The following is a 14,531-nucleotide window of genomic DNA, read 5'->3' on the forward strand; positions in this document are numbered from 1 at the left end:
ATTCATAGCATTCAAACAACTGACTCATTCGCATTATTCATTTCAAGAAGTTGTGTTTCGATGTTTGAACATAAACACTCATCATCACTAACTGAAGGGACACTTTCACAGAAGCACCTCATTCTCGTCACCATAGCACTTCACATTTACAGGGACCTCCTCTCCCCGCATTGAAATTTTATAGGGGGCACACGAAAAGGAAATTCTGGTCAACGTTGAAAACGGGCTGCGAGTAACCATTGATGAACCCAGAAATGCATGGAACGAATGTCTGTCTGGAGGCATTGCATATAGGAAGTTAAAAATAGGCTGCTCGCATGTCGAGATCATATCAAATTACTAGATTTTACAGTAGCGGAAATTTTAGGACATAAAGTTCCGATGTCAATGCTGCTATTGTTTTTCCACCTTATGATTTTCCTTTTCCTCTGTTTTCACTTTCTCTTTTCCTCCGCACCAAAGCCGGTGGCCGGCTGACGCTAAAATCTGAGAAGTGATAATTGAATGATTTAAAGGGAGATTAAAATCGCTAAAATCCGAGAACCAATAATTGAACAATTAAAAAGGAAGATTAAGAATCCGAGGACTAAAGTCCAAAACCTAAATTCCAAACACCGGCTCTTATTGTCTACAATTTTGTCATGATAATTGAAAACAAAATAGTTTCCTGAATAAAAAAGAAAGATGGGAAGAAAGTAGGTCGCCTATCAACTCAATTAAGTTTTATTGAGCGAAGGCACGTTTTCTTGACAAGAGAGGAGGGATAAAGTTGTAGATGTAAATCATGAAAATCGAAGATTAAGATCGACTTCTCTTCTTCTCTTACTTTGCTTTGTAGTTAGGAAATCAAATTACTCCGATTTGTGTTTAAATACTAGATTATGAAGATGCCTTACTCATGTTAAAGAAGTAAAACTCAATAACTATTGTGTCCAAAAGATGGAGGTCAAGTTAAAATTGAACCCAAGACATCACGATTTCGGCCTAAGATCGAAATGGCCTCATCATCATCATCATCCTGTCACGATTTCGGCCTAGTATCACCAAGATTCTTTTGCCTACTCGAATGAGTACAAAATTCCTGATGGCGAGCACCTACGGCGCGGGTCACCACAGGCATGGACTCTTCCTACAATCGAACCTGTCGCCATTTGCAACTTGGCTCGACTGAAGACTCACGTTGGGTCACTCATTCCCACTCCTCTCCTCTCACCCCTTAAAACCTGGGAGTTTTTCTCACTCGACCACGTCTTTTCTTGAACCCCATCTCCTCAAAGTCCCTCATTTCCCACACCCTCGATCAAAAAACCGATCTTTCTTCCGAAATCTCAGACATGCGTTTCGAAGGCAATCTTGATCAGGAATCGGCCACACCGCCGAAGAAGTCCCTTTTCAGGTACAACTCCCCCCTGGTCCAAGTCAGCCTCATTGGGCTGGTCTGCTTCTGCTGCCCCGGCATGTACGGCGCCCTCGTCGGCATGGGGGGTGGCGGCCAGGTGGACCCCACGGCGGTGAACAACGCGAACACTGCCCTCTATGCCACCTTCGCCATCTTCGGCATCCTGGGCGGCGGAATCTATAATGTCCTAGGCCCTCGCTTGACTCTTGCCTCTGGTTGTAGCACGTATGCTCTCTATGCAGGCTCTTTTTTGTACTACAATCACTACCACCACCAGACCTTCGCCATCATCGCTGGCGCGATCCTAGGCATCGGTGCGGGCTTCCTTTGGGCCGGCCAAGGCGCCATCATGACCTCGTACCCACCGCCTGGCCAGAAGGGCACTTATATCTCCCTGTTCTGGAGTATTTTTAGTATGGGAGGCGTCATTGGTGGGTTGATCCCGTTTGTTTTGAATTACAACAGGACTGAGGCTGGTTCTGTGAATGATGCAACCTATATTGGATTCATGTGTTTTATGACTGTTGGTACACTTCTTTCCCTCGCTATCTTGCCGCCAAGCAAGGTGATTCGCAATGACGGGACTAGTTGCACTAAGGTGGAGTACTCTAGCGTTTCGACTGAGGCGATCGAGATTCTCAAGCTGTTTCTCAACTGGAAGATGCTCTTGATTGTCCCAGCTGCTTGGGCTGGCAACTTCTTTTACAGCTACCAGTTTACTAATGTGAACGGAGCCTTGTTCAATTTGAGGACTAGAGGGCTGAACAGTGTGTTCTACTGGGTGGCCCAGATACTGGGGTCGATCGGAATCGGTTATGTGTTGGATTTCAGCCTTCCGAGTCGGAAGATGAGGGGTTACATCGGGATTGCGATTGTTGCTTTGCTCGGGACTGCGATTTGGGGCGGCGGCCTTGCTACTCAGCTAAAGTACTCTCGCCACAACCTGCCCAAGAAGTTGGACTTCAAGGACGCCGGTTCCGATTATGCCGGGCCATTTGTGTTATATCTCAGCTATGGATTGCTGGACGCAATGTTCCAGACCTTGGTTTATTGGTTCATTGGATGCTTAGCTGATGATTCTGAAACTCTTAGCAGGTATTATATAAGTTTCTCAACCATGAGTAAGAGATTCTATTTTGGCAAGTAGGCCAAGGAAATTTGGGATTCTTCTTGATTAACGCTAATTTTGGGTCTACCACTGAAACTGGTATCTCGTTTTCTATGTCCTCCAGGTACGCTGGATTCTACAAAGGAGTGCAGAGCGCAGGAGCGGCGGTCTCTTGGCAAATCGACACACGCAAAGTCCCGTTCCTCTCGGAGCTCATCGTCAACTGGTCGCTTATGACGGCGGGCTACCCCTTGCTGCTGGTTCTCGTTAAGTTGGCCGTGAAGGACGATGAGGAGGGCGAAGACGGAGCTGACAAAGAAGTTGCTTCATCTTTTGCTCATTAGGTGATGATCCAAAACGTCATTCCATCTTGTGAAGATTCTTTGTTGATGTCGGGCTTAGCAAGACGACAACCTGAGAAAGATAAAGCCTCTTGAGGGCACCGTTGTGGACGAAGGCAACGATGTGGAGGAGCTACCGTCTGCAGCCAACCACCGCCAACTAGATCTAGCGGCCGGCCATCACTGTCCTAATATGGCCCGAACCCTAAGCACGATAATTAGGATTCTCTATTCCATAAATTGGGGTTTTAAATTGGGGCAAATGTGTTTAGCAATGTCACTTATGCTTTGTTAGCCAAGTCAAAGCACTGGCGAGTCACATCGAATTAAAAAAGTAATAAAATTTTATTATATCAGATTTTCGTATCCCAAATCAGAGTTGGCTTCTAAATAATCATTTTTTTCCCTAAAGAAGCACTTAAGTGATTCAAAAAAAAGATTTTGACACGAAAATAAGGGTTGCACCAAATTTATGACATTTATAGTGTCCTTTCCTTGTTTTCCAATGTATCAAAAATGTAATCAAGTCATGTTCCACGAAAATTTCTCTCCCCATAAAAGAGCAATGACAACTGGTGTGGCTTATGAGTAAATCACTCCTATCAAGGTTATTGTTGCCCATTGGTATGTAAATCACTAAATCATTGATTATTGTGTCACGTTCCTTGATTCTCCTGTACTTGTAAACTCTTGGAAGTGAAGCCTGGGGTTATTGAGTGAAGAGTCGGGATGTAGAGGAAATGAATACAATTGATCTATAGAAGTAATGTCAGGACGGTTGGTGTTAGGAATTCTAGGATAAAAGTATTATATTACTTAGGAGTTTTGAAGTCGAGGTTGATGTCGCTTTCTTGATGAGGTCATAACAAGGCGAAATTAGTTGTCGAGCTTAAAGTGATCTACTGTCTAATTTGATGGATTACATGCCCAAGCTAAGTTAAGTGTGATATGATCTCATATAAGGAAGTTATTCACCGTATTGTTCTCTGGAGTAACTATAGAAGGAAATCTTCACCTGGGTTATTCCACTTGCCAAGCGCCGTACAAGTTATTTCGTAGCCAAAGAACTATCGACTCTTGACAAATGGTATCAAAGTCAAATCCCTCTAGTAGGTATATGATTCGGGTGGAGCTTTTGGTCTTCCCGGTCTTGTGAGGGTAGAGAGTGATCGTTGGAGCCAAGAGGGCTTAGACAACGTGCGACTCTCGTCTAGCTTCTAGGATGGCAATGGGGGCATAGGAAGGAATTGAATTGCTCACTAAATAGGGATAACTTTCCTAGATCAATCGGTGAATCTCGAGAGAAGGTCTATTATCACGTTTCCAACAAGGGGTGTACCCTCCATTGATTTGCATAGATCAGAAGGAGTTTAGTAGGCAAAAGAAAGTGCTGCCAAGGGTGTGCAGTTGGCAAATGGTGCCACACTTGTCAAGGAGCATAAGTGACTAAAGATTTGTGAACGGCTTTGATAAGGGGAAGCAACCAATAGAGTGGCTGCTAGGGGTGCCACACTTGTCGGGAAGCATAAGTGACTAGAGATTTGTGAACGGCTTATATCGAGAGAAGTGACCAATAGAGTAGAGTAAGCTTCACTCAATCTCATGCTTGCTCACTTTAAGTTCTCACATCAATTTAGGAATAAATTTACAAAATTAGGTTAAATATGAAAGTGTTTTATGAATATGGGTCGCGTTTGAGTCACTAGATTTGTATTATATGAAAATTGATCAAACGGGTCAACTTGGGTTGGATCATTTTTTACCATATCCAAACCCAGTCCAATCCATCCATTTGACTGGTCTAATCTAGTCATCAATTCGTAAATTGGAACTAGAGGCTTTAATGAACTGAGCATTTGACTCCGCTTGTTTCTTAGAACTGGAAACTTTTTGATTACCTAAAGCAAACATGGTGTTTACAGCACAAATCTTTGATTCTAAGCAATTTCTTGTTCTTTTGCCAAATGCTCCCGAACAGTTAGGTTCATGGATATTTGACATTTATTTGTATGTTGAACAGACTCTTCATGTGATGCACATATTGCTGAGAGAGGAGCTCCGAGGCGATCTGGTGGATCGTCTTTACTAAGAGTTCCCAGAATTGTAGTCTTTGATGAGGCACCTTTCATAGTATGATCTCTTTTGGAATCCATTTTCTTGTGCGCAAAATTTTGAGTTGAAATTCTCTATGTAGGCTAACGAGAGGTGCACCGCGTTGGTCATATCTAACACTTGCTTCTCTTCCGCGAATTTTTGTGTCTTCTCATTTCTAGCTTCTCCGCACCAACCGTCATGGATTTTGCAGATGAATCTCCACTTCCCACATGAAATGCAGAAATCGTACTTTGTAATTATTCTTTGGATCCATCGGGACAACGGTGACATGTATTGTGGATTGTGTTCATAGTTTCTAATTCTGCAAACAGTTATAGGAAGCGCTGAGAAATTGTGCACCCCTTCTATTTTCTGGATCCATACTTTTCTCATGATAGACCAATGTAAACTGTCAAAGAACGATATCTCTAGCTGCTTTTTCTTTGATATTACAACAAAAGGAAAAAATCCCTGAAATCATTCTTTTTACAACTATAAGTCCCACTGAAAAAACATTCTGACGGAACAGATTTACAGGGATCAAGTTTTCAAGTACATTATGAAATAAACACGAAATTTTTCTGCCTCTATGTGAAGAAAGCGAAGCTGTGAAAGGAGATCGACTGTGCTCATCAGTATGACGACATTCTTCAACTCGAAGTCACCTTGAAGTTGTCAACTTTCAACAGACAGTGAAGAGCCTTAACGGGAGATAGGAAGGATGGATTAGAGGAAGTGCCCTGCGGACCAGATCAGAGTGATGTGAATCTGAGTAGGACTCCTTATATCCAAACATTAGTTACCCCATAGAGATTCCAGAAAACAGAGATTGCAATATGAAGTCAAAAGATGCATCATCATAGTTCACCCGATAGAGATTAAACAAGTTGCTTGTATGTCAAGATCATCTCAATTAATAAATTTTCCTATGGCAAAAATCTACAAATGTAATGTAAAACGCCAAAAGAACCCACAGACACTATTACAGCAGCTAAAGAACATGGTTAGTGCCTCCTCATGACCTGCAATATTTCTACCCTCACAAATTAAATAAATGGAGCCAACCCTACACAGACATCACAATCAATTGCAATCCATATTTTAAGAAAAGCATGTTATTTAAGATAGGATCTTGATGATCACCTGACATGAGACTGAGAAGACATTCAGAAGCAGCATTTACTCCTTATAAATCTACAAGAATGGGAGAATAAAGTCAAGTTATCCATGAAGATGCTAGAAACACCATTCTATAATTTATTAGTCTAGGCTTGAATCCTTGCAAGGAGATTGGAAGCGGGATCACAGTTTACTGGTTCTTCCGTAGGTCTATTTTTTGGTTCCAGACAGTCGACAAATACTAAATTAAGCACAAGTAGAAACCATCAACAGACTACCTAGCCTTGCAGTAGTATAAAATTAATTTGGTCCACATGGCAAAGTCATCAAAGCATGAAAAACATAGAGAAATCCTTAGATTAAAAAAACCGTTGATGGAACTGAGTGTTGTAGCAGAGACCTTGCAGAAGTTAATAGAAGATAATATTGATGGCAACTTGCGATGATGTTAACATAATAGGACATTAAGTGGTTTTCAAAATTCTTGTCAAAGAATATCAGCTTGGGAAAAGGCACACATGACTGGTTCATGCACAATATATTATGCCAAACTTCAAATAACATATTTTCCTCAAGTCTATCCACTTCACTCTTTAGTTATCTTGAGAAGTGCTACTGCTGAATCAAATTTGTATGGTCTTAGTAGCTCCCCGATCTTCATGCACTTTTGGTGTGAGGATCAAGTGGCCCACTCACAACATGTATTCCAAACAGCAATGAGGACCAGGAGAACATAATGTCACCAAATGCTTGTGAGGTTGTTTCTTTCTTTACTTCCCCTTATAACTCCACAATACATCCTCATAATACTTGCGGAATACTGTTAGTTTCGAACACATTTTGGCTGCAATCTCAACTCCTCACAGAGGATAAACAAAAATATATTTAGGCTAAATATAAAAAATTAGCCAGATCCATTTTGTAATTTCCCAAGCTACATATTCAAAGAATTCAATCCATTGTCTGATATCCTGTGAAGAAAGATGAAGTGGAAAAAATAGACTATACATCAATCAATTCATGACATGTTGTCCTATGATTATTGTAAGTCAATTTGTGGGAGCTGCGAAAACTGCAATTCTTTTATGGCTGAAAGACAGGCCAACAAATGAGAAGCCCACAAACAAGAGAAATGCTTAGCTACTTGAGAAGAATCATGTCACCACCTCATCAAGGGAAATTCAAGTGCAATGAGAATAAGCTTTCCTTGTTTGGAAGAAAATGAGAAAGATCACGACAGTAGGAATGAAGTGACTGGTTTAAGTGGACAATATAAGGTGATGACGTGGTGCTCCGTGGGGACTCACTATTCCCACAGACATGGTAGGATCCACATAAGATTGAATTTCTAACACAAAATTATTTATAGCTTGGTTAATGGCCAAAGACAGCTGAAAAAATACCATAGAGACAAGAACCTGAGCACACGGAGATATATCTTCGAAACAGAGTCTCATTGGTCCTAATTACAGACTTAAAGCTATAAGGATTAGAGCCCTAACAAATCTACCAAACTGAAGCCCAGATTGTATCTACAATTCTGGATATTCAGTCAGACAGATTGACCAGCTTGACAGTTCTCATGGCCCCAAAAGACCCATCTGATGACATGGACTTTAGTAAATATAGTAGATGGAGCGCCAGAGTGAAGGAACCAGCAAGAGAAAAGGCTATAATAGATCAAAATGAGTTCAATCATGCATATTCTAACTAACAATTCACATCAACCACATCACATGAATTTTTATCATATTCAATCAGTTGACTTTGAACTTGTCCTGGGCTAGAAAGGAATTTAGTAGATCACAGAGAAATTCTCACTTCACGCGTATTCTGTCTTTCCACATTAACCATATCACATGAATTTTTATCACATTCAATCAGTTGACTTTGAAATTGTCCTGGGCTAGAAATGAATGTAGTAGATGACAAAGAAATTCTCGCTCCACGCATGTTCTGTCGTTCCACTTCCACTGCATCTATCTACCATCAACTTAACTAAAACACCTCCACAACCCTTCCAATAGTTACACGTGATAGTTCATACAGGCATGTAAACAGAAGGCAGTTGCAAAGCAGAACATATTACCATAAGGCAGTTCTTTATCATTTATTATATTTTATTTTTGGTTGGGCTGCAATTCTGCAAGGCAGCATGCCTAGGCTTAAGAGTCTATTACACCCATCATACATTATGCTACAGAACACAATCACTGTCAGTCCAACCTGCCTAGCGTGTCATCAACCCTGAAACCCTTAATTTCCCTATCAATGATAGCAAAAATCAGTTAGCTTAGAGTTTCCTTGTTCTTACTTCTCCAAGAAGGCAGGATTTTTAGTCCAAGCATCTAATGATGGCGAAACTCCCTGAGCATCCCTACTTAGCCACCACCAAAGAACAAGAATCTGATGGAATATGAACAAACCGGGGAGTCAATACAAACCCAATGGTCCCCAACCTAAATACCAGCATGGAAACTGCTAGATTATGGACAGAGACCAATCTATCCTTTGCAATTCCATGGAAAAGGAGACACAGAGATTCGTTATGGCTCTATCTGTCTATCTATCCCACCTAATCAACAAGGTGAAAGTGAGAAAATTGTAACACTCCCAACAGACTTAAAATGAAAAAAAAAAAACGAAACAGAGAGACAGAGAATTGCAGAAGAACAACTACGAGAAAACCCAAGAAAAATGGAAATTCCCACCTTTACTCGCAAAAAGCAGGCACAAGTGCCAATTGCCAACCAAAGCCAAACAGAATCAAATGAAAAAGAAGAACACAAAGGAAAAGCACGAAAGCAACGCCGAAAACACTGACCTTTATGCTCGTCGGAAGCATCGGTATCCTCCAGATCCTCCTCCTCCGGCACCGGATGCAACTCCAGCTCCCCCTCCTCTCCTTCCTCCTCCGCCACCCCCTTCCTGCCGCCTTCCTCCTCCGGAAAACGAACCACCACCACCGGACATATGCAGTGATGGACGCAGTAATCGCTCACGCTCCCCAGCCTCGCTTTGCTCGCCCTCCTCGCGGCGCCGAACCCTCGGCTGCCCATTATCATCGCGCTCAGCCTCAACCTCTCCACCTCCAGGCACAGCCGCTCCTTCATGTCGTGATCCTTCACTATGTGGATTTTGAACGGGAAGTCCGCCTCCACGAGGGGCTGCGCCAGGTCGCCCACCTTGGTCGTCGTGAGGCTGTCGAAGTCGGACTCCAGCTTCTCCGACTCCTCCCCGGACACGTGACCGGCGGGCTGGGAGCTCACGGCGCCCCAGTCGGCGCCGTACAGGACGGAGGTCGGCCGCACGTGGAGGAGGACGACGGCGTCGCCCGGGCGGAGGTAGTTCTGCACCGCCCACCGCACGGCGAAGGCGCTCTCCTCGCTCAGGTCGACGGCGATCGCGATCTTCCGGCTGGCGCCGGCCGTCGGGGTCGCGACGAGGGGCGCGCGCGGGGCCGCCGGGTGCGTGCGGATCGCCGGCGGGGGAGGCGCCGGGAGGTCCGGCTCCGGCAGCGATTGCGGGTTCGTCATGGGGGAAAATTTTCCGGCGTTGCTTCGGTTGACCGATGAAGAAGAAGAAGAAGAAGAAGAAGAAGTCTTTTCGGCTTCTGAACTGAAGAGGAGGAGCTCGAGCTCGTATTTATTTTAAAAAAAAATTACAAATGAATTTTGTCATTTTGTGGTTGAGGCGCATCTGTTTATTACCAGTAATATATTTAAGACTTCAAATGTCTGATGATTATGCACACTAGACGCTAAAATACAAATATAAATATAATAATTGCTTTTATTTCTAGCTGTAGTGATTTTTGACGTGCCAACATAAAGATAATGCTCGCATGAGCAATTCGTTCACATTTGACTACTAAACGACGAATTTATATCCAATGTCATCATCGTCATAGAATTTTGCTTTATTTTTCTAAGTAAGAAGAGAATACTTGAGATTCTATGTCTCGAAAGTACTTTGTCTTTTGAAGTCAATTTAACAGGCAAGAACGCTTTGAAATATCTTCTTTTTTTCCTTTATTTTTTAAATTGAAATATGCTAACTTTTTTTCATGATAAAATGATTCGATTCGAGAATATGTATATATTAGTCAAGTAGTATTACAACGACGACCCAAATTAAGAAAATACAGTAAGATCTTTCGGATTTAATATTCCATACTTGATATTTCAATTTTGAGATTTCCGTCGTTTAAATTTTGCCGCACAAATAACCCTAGTTAGATCTAATTTATAGTAATTTATAAAAGGAAAAATAACACTTGCTTCTGTATTAGTTTTCACGCAGGCGGTGTCATTGGGAGATAAACCGTTTCGAAAATTGCTTAGCTAAAACCTTATTTTTATCTAATTGCCAATCATAAATCAATTTCAAAAAAGTAAAAAAGTAAAAGAAGAATTAGTGGACGGAAAGGTCAAGGTTGTGGGGTTGAGTCGCGATCGAGATCGTGAGCTCTTAATATTGGAAAAGGACATGGGGAGTTAATACGCAGGTGGCGTTGCTGGGCGGTGGTGTTGACCGCCCAGAAGTCCCCCAAAAGTCCGTGCAGCACAACTTCTGGGCCTAATTCTACTACTCCATGGAGAGACGGAAACTGTATATCTTGGAATGGGGCGAGGGCTCACGATAGAATTTTGAATTGTAAACACAAATTTTTACCAATCATAGTCGTTCACCAATCGACCTAACAAAGAGCCTTTTCTTCTAACAAAAAGAGACCATGAGCAATTTAATATGTTACGTTGATCTATATAACTGGAGGGACAATTACAAAAAAAAAATCATAAATCTATCAACAACCGTATCAATTCAACATTCTTTAATTATGTGAACTGAGTCGTAAACATTTTTGTATATCTGGTCAACTTTGGGCAAAAATCATTCACATAAACATCAGTTGCTCTGCGTGGTACAACTAAGGCTGATACAAATATTTTTTAATATTATTTTTTCTTTTCTTTTTTCACCAAGGGTGAGCAAGGGTCACCAACATTGGGTGAGGGCATTGTGGCCCTTGCTAGCCACTATAGGAGGGCATCATGGCCCTCGCGTTGGTGAGGGGATGTGGTCCCTCGCCTAGACCCGATGGCTCTTGCTTGATCTAGCAAGGGAGTCTCGATCCTCGTCCATGGCTAGCGAGCTTTGCGAGCTCTCAATAAAAAAGAAAAGAAAAGAATAAAAAATAAATAAAATATTATGATATATTATTTAAAAATGTCAATATTAGCACTGATTGTACTATGTAGGATGACATGCGTCTATATTAACAATTTCCAATTAAAATTGTACTTAATTGGCATAAATGAAATATTTGAAACTCAATTGATACAAATGAAAGATTTAAAGCTGAATTAACACATAATTTCCCTTATAACTATAAATTATCGATTATGGAACTCATGGTCCATATTCAATATCACCGGATAATTACTCATACTTAATATATAGAAAAGTCTCGCTTCTTCCTCACCGTTTATTTCTATTTCGCCTTGCCGGTCACCACAAGCCAGCTCACGTGAATCTCAACCGATTCACTTCTCTGGACGAGTCAAGCTCAACCGAACCACGCGTTGTCCTAAGGGATTCCGCAAAAAACGACGTCTTATCATCCGGCTAACGGTCGATAGGACACTCTCTTGTCTTCATCCATGCAAGTCAATCTTGAGTTGGCTACTTCCCAGGTAATATTGCCTTGGCCTCGGATCGAAACCTTGGGAAAGAGACACGACACGAAAGGAGAAAAGTGGAAAAACGAGAGCATCCTCCCAAAAAAAAAAAAAAAAAAAAATGCCTCGCTTCAATGAACTAGGAGCTCTCCCTGCGAATGGCCCGAAATGGGTTGTTGCGGAGGATGGGGCCGGTTTTTTGTCCGACTCATGTCAGAAACCGAGAGGACACGGAACGACCGGGACGAACGACAAACGCACGCACCATCATCGGCTTTTCGTGCGTTGCTTTTGCTGGGGACTATCGATTTTGAAGCTGGAATCGAGCTGTAATAACTGCTTAGGTGTCCTCAGCCAAAGCCTCGGTTGCTGTCGAAACCCCCCCTTCTCTCTCCCTTCAAATCATTGATCATCATCATTTATGACCTTTTGCGCGGACACTTGCCCATCGTTCGTTCCTAATGTTGAAAATTACGTGCCCAACCGTTCCATTAGCTAGTGGTATAAGGCATTAAGGAACATGGAGACGACTAATTTCGGTACGTGTCTTGGAGCACATCTGAAACCTCGGATTTAAATGGTCACACGGTTTGTTAATCGTATCGCAAGAGGATACTGTAAATCAAAATCTGAAATTGGTAACTAGGACAGCATAGCCAATGTTCATAGTCCAAGATGCGATGACAAATGCACAAAGAAAATGAAAGTATTACTACCTTATTATTATCAGATATGTCAAAATGGGTGAACGTTCATTTTTTTTTAACTTATTTTTTTTTGAGTTGGGTTATATATGGGACATCTAGTTTTCGGAAATGAGTTAGTTATAGGTTTGAATTGCAAAGTCCAACAAAATGTGAGTTCTTAATGGATCATATATATGAGTTATGTGTTATTTTCATATTTGATGAGATGTTTAACGAGATTTTTCCCATGATATTTGGCACTATTTTATTTTGCGAGTGTTGAAAATATAATATTTTGTCAATATCTTTCCTTATTTGAAAGTACTTAATTGTCATGGGAAAAATATGATATCCGTAAGGGCTTTGCTAATTTGTGGGATACTGTGAGAATAATTATTTATTATAAGTCACAAATTTTTGAATGGGTGATCTCACAACAATTTATAATTGTTCATTATTTGATTTTTTGTGGTTAAGAATAAATTATTCTTCTCATAGTAATTAATGACTATTACGCAATCATTAAATATAATGACTTTGGCACCATCTTACCTTAATTTTACATTTTTACTTTATTTATTAACTTATTTATTGTGTTAATTTACTTTTTTAATATGATATGAAAAGTAATATATGCACACGAAATAGGTGGCACAAGTTTTTATAGGTTAGATTGAATATTGATGTGTTTTAATAGTTTGGATCGAGTATGAGTCACTGAATTTACATGTAATATAAAAAAGAAAAAATAGGTTAAAATGATCGATTTAGGTTAGACTATTTTTGACTTGACCCATGTCCAAGCACACCCGCCCATCTTATGGCCACAATTGCGACAAATCTCCATCTTTTGAGCATTGTCGATAAACAATATGAATATGAAGTAGCATTTTCATGGTTGGAATTTCAAGAGGAACAAATTTAAGAAACGAAGTCCCATCTTTAACGCTCGCAAAATGAACTGTACACTAAGGAAGAAGGAAAAGGCAAAGGAAAACAAGATTTTCGAAGTAACATGAAAGAAGGCTTTCTTACGATTGTGAGCAGCTGTTCATGTATATTAGTTTCTTTTTAAGGAAAAGTTCTTAGGCATCGAATTTATGCGTATTCCATTGGCAACAGCTACCGAATCATGGGGCAGGTCGTGTAGGGAGTTCAACTAACCGGAAAGGTACTTTAAGTTTAATTAATGAGTGTACCCTGCAAACATCTTCTCGTTCCCATCTTTTGCTAAGCATTCCTTTTTTTGGCTAGAACTTTTGCTAAGCATTCTACTTATAGATAAAACCCGAATGTACGGGTAATTAAGATCGGGACTCATGAAATACCCCACTGATGTTGTGAATCAAATAAGACACGAGCACATTCTCCGGAGGAAGATTCGAATGCACGATCCTTTTGTTTCTTGCGCTCGGTGGTGGTGCATGGGAGAGGCGTTGTGCGTTTAATCCACGTGCAAATCATTTTCATTCCGTAATTACTTAAAGCCAGTCCCATGAATTTGTCCGAACAGGAATCTTGTTTCATCATTACTGACAGAAATGATACGTGCAGAGAATTTGCTTATCTGCAGGCGCTGAAGTCCGTTCCATGATTGTGTTCGATGTTTTGCCTACAAGAACCGTGGAGAGAGCCCAAACTCATTTGGGCTTTATAAGCTTTCTTTTGAATGGAGGTTGGGCTGATATGAAGCAATGCCTCGATCCAGTCCGTTTACAGCAAAAGCACCGCCCCGACAGTGCAACCATCCATTGGGAGCATAAGAGGATGGCAACGTTGTATGTCATAAGCCGTGTCCAGAGATCAAAGTTTGTCTCGAATTAGCGACTCGATCTAACTTCGATCTAACTTCATGCACATACAAGGTCGCCCATCAGGCAACTTCCTAATGTACGTCACAGCGTCATTGGTGTCATTGGTTCACCGGTTCACCCGAGATTACGTTGCTTCGAACTCTAGATTTAAGGTGGACGATCTCCCCAGAGGGTGCACGTCACAAATTCGAGAGAAGTTAGTCCAATTCTCTAGGTTCTTTTTCACCTTTTACACTGCCATCGAGTTGGTTTTCTCTGCCAGGGAAAAAGAGAAAAGCAGAAACAGAGA

General features: G+C 41.3%; 2 protein-coding genes across 3 annotated transcripts; one reads left to right on the forward strand and one right to left on the reverse strand.

The window, feature by feature from the left end:
- Positions 1-1,167: 1,167 nt before the first annotated feature.
- On the forward strand, positions 1,168-3,224 carry LOC104424832 (UNC93-like protein 1). Its single transcript, XM_039304352.1, has 2 exons — positions 1,168-2,494; positions 2,632-3,224. Exons 1-2 carry the CDS (start codon positions 1,335-1,337, stop codon positions 2,849-2,851), a joined length of 1,380 nt encoding a protein of 459 aa, XP_039160286.1. The 5' UTR covers positions 1,168-1,334; the 3' UTR covers positions 2,852-3,224.
- A 2,123-nt stretch (positions 3,225-5,347) lies between these two features.
- On the reverse strand, positions 5,348-9,711 carry LOC104424833 (universal stress protein PHOS34-like). Of its 2 annotated transcripts, XM_010037341.3 has the most exons (3): positions 8,886-9,706; positions 6,086-6,136; positions 5,348-5,682 (listed from the first exon to the last, which is right to left on the reverse strand). In XM_010037341.3, the coding sequence occupies exons 1-2, from the start codon at positions 9,595-9,597 to the stop codon at positions 6,129-6,131; spliced, it is 720 nt and encodes a 239-aa protein (XP_010035643.2). In that variant the 5' UTR covers positions 9,598-9,706; the 3' UTR covers positions 5,348-5,682; positions 6,086-6,128. The 2 variants fall into 2 exon arrangements, with proteins under 2 accessions (XP_010035643.2, XP_010035642.2); XM_010037340.3 differs by lacking the exon at positions 6,086-6,136 and having other exon boundaries at positions 8,886-9,711.
- Positions 9,712-14,531: the final 4,820 nt, after the last annotated feature.

This window comes from Eucalyptus grandis, chromosome 11 (genome assembly GCF_016545825.1).
Source record: "Eucalyptus grandis isolate ANBG69807.140 chromosome 11, ASM1654582v1, whole genome shotgun sequence".
Taxonomy (NCBI): Eukaryota; Viridiplantae; Streptophyta; class Magnoliopsida; order Myrtales; family Myrtaceae; genus Eucalyptus; species Eucalyptus grandis.

Coding starts and splice junctions, on each gene's coding strand:
- LOC104424832 (XM_039304352.1), top strand. CDS start 1,335: ATGCGTTTCGAAGGCAATCTTGATCAGGAATCGGCCACACCGCCGAAG. Junction 2,495..2,631: donor GATTCTGAAACTCTTAGCAG/GTATTATATAAG, acceptor TATGTCCTCCAG/GTACGCTGGATTCTACAAAG.
- LOC104424833 (XM_010037340.3), bottom strand. CDS start 9,597: ATGACGAACCCGCAATCGCTGCCGGAGCCGGACCTCCCGGCGCCTCCC.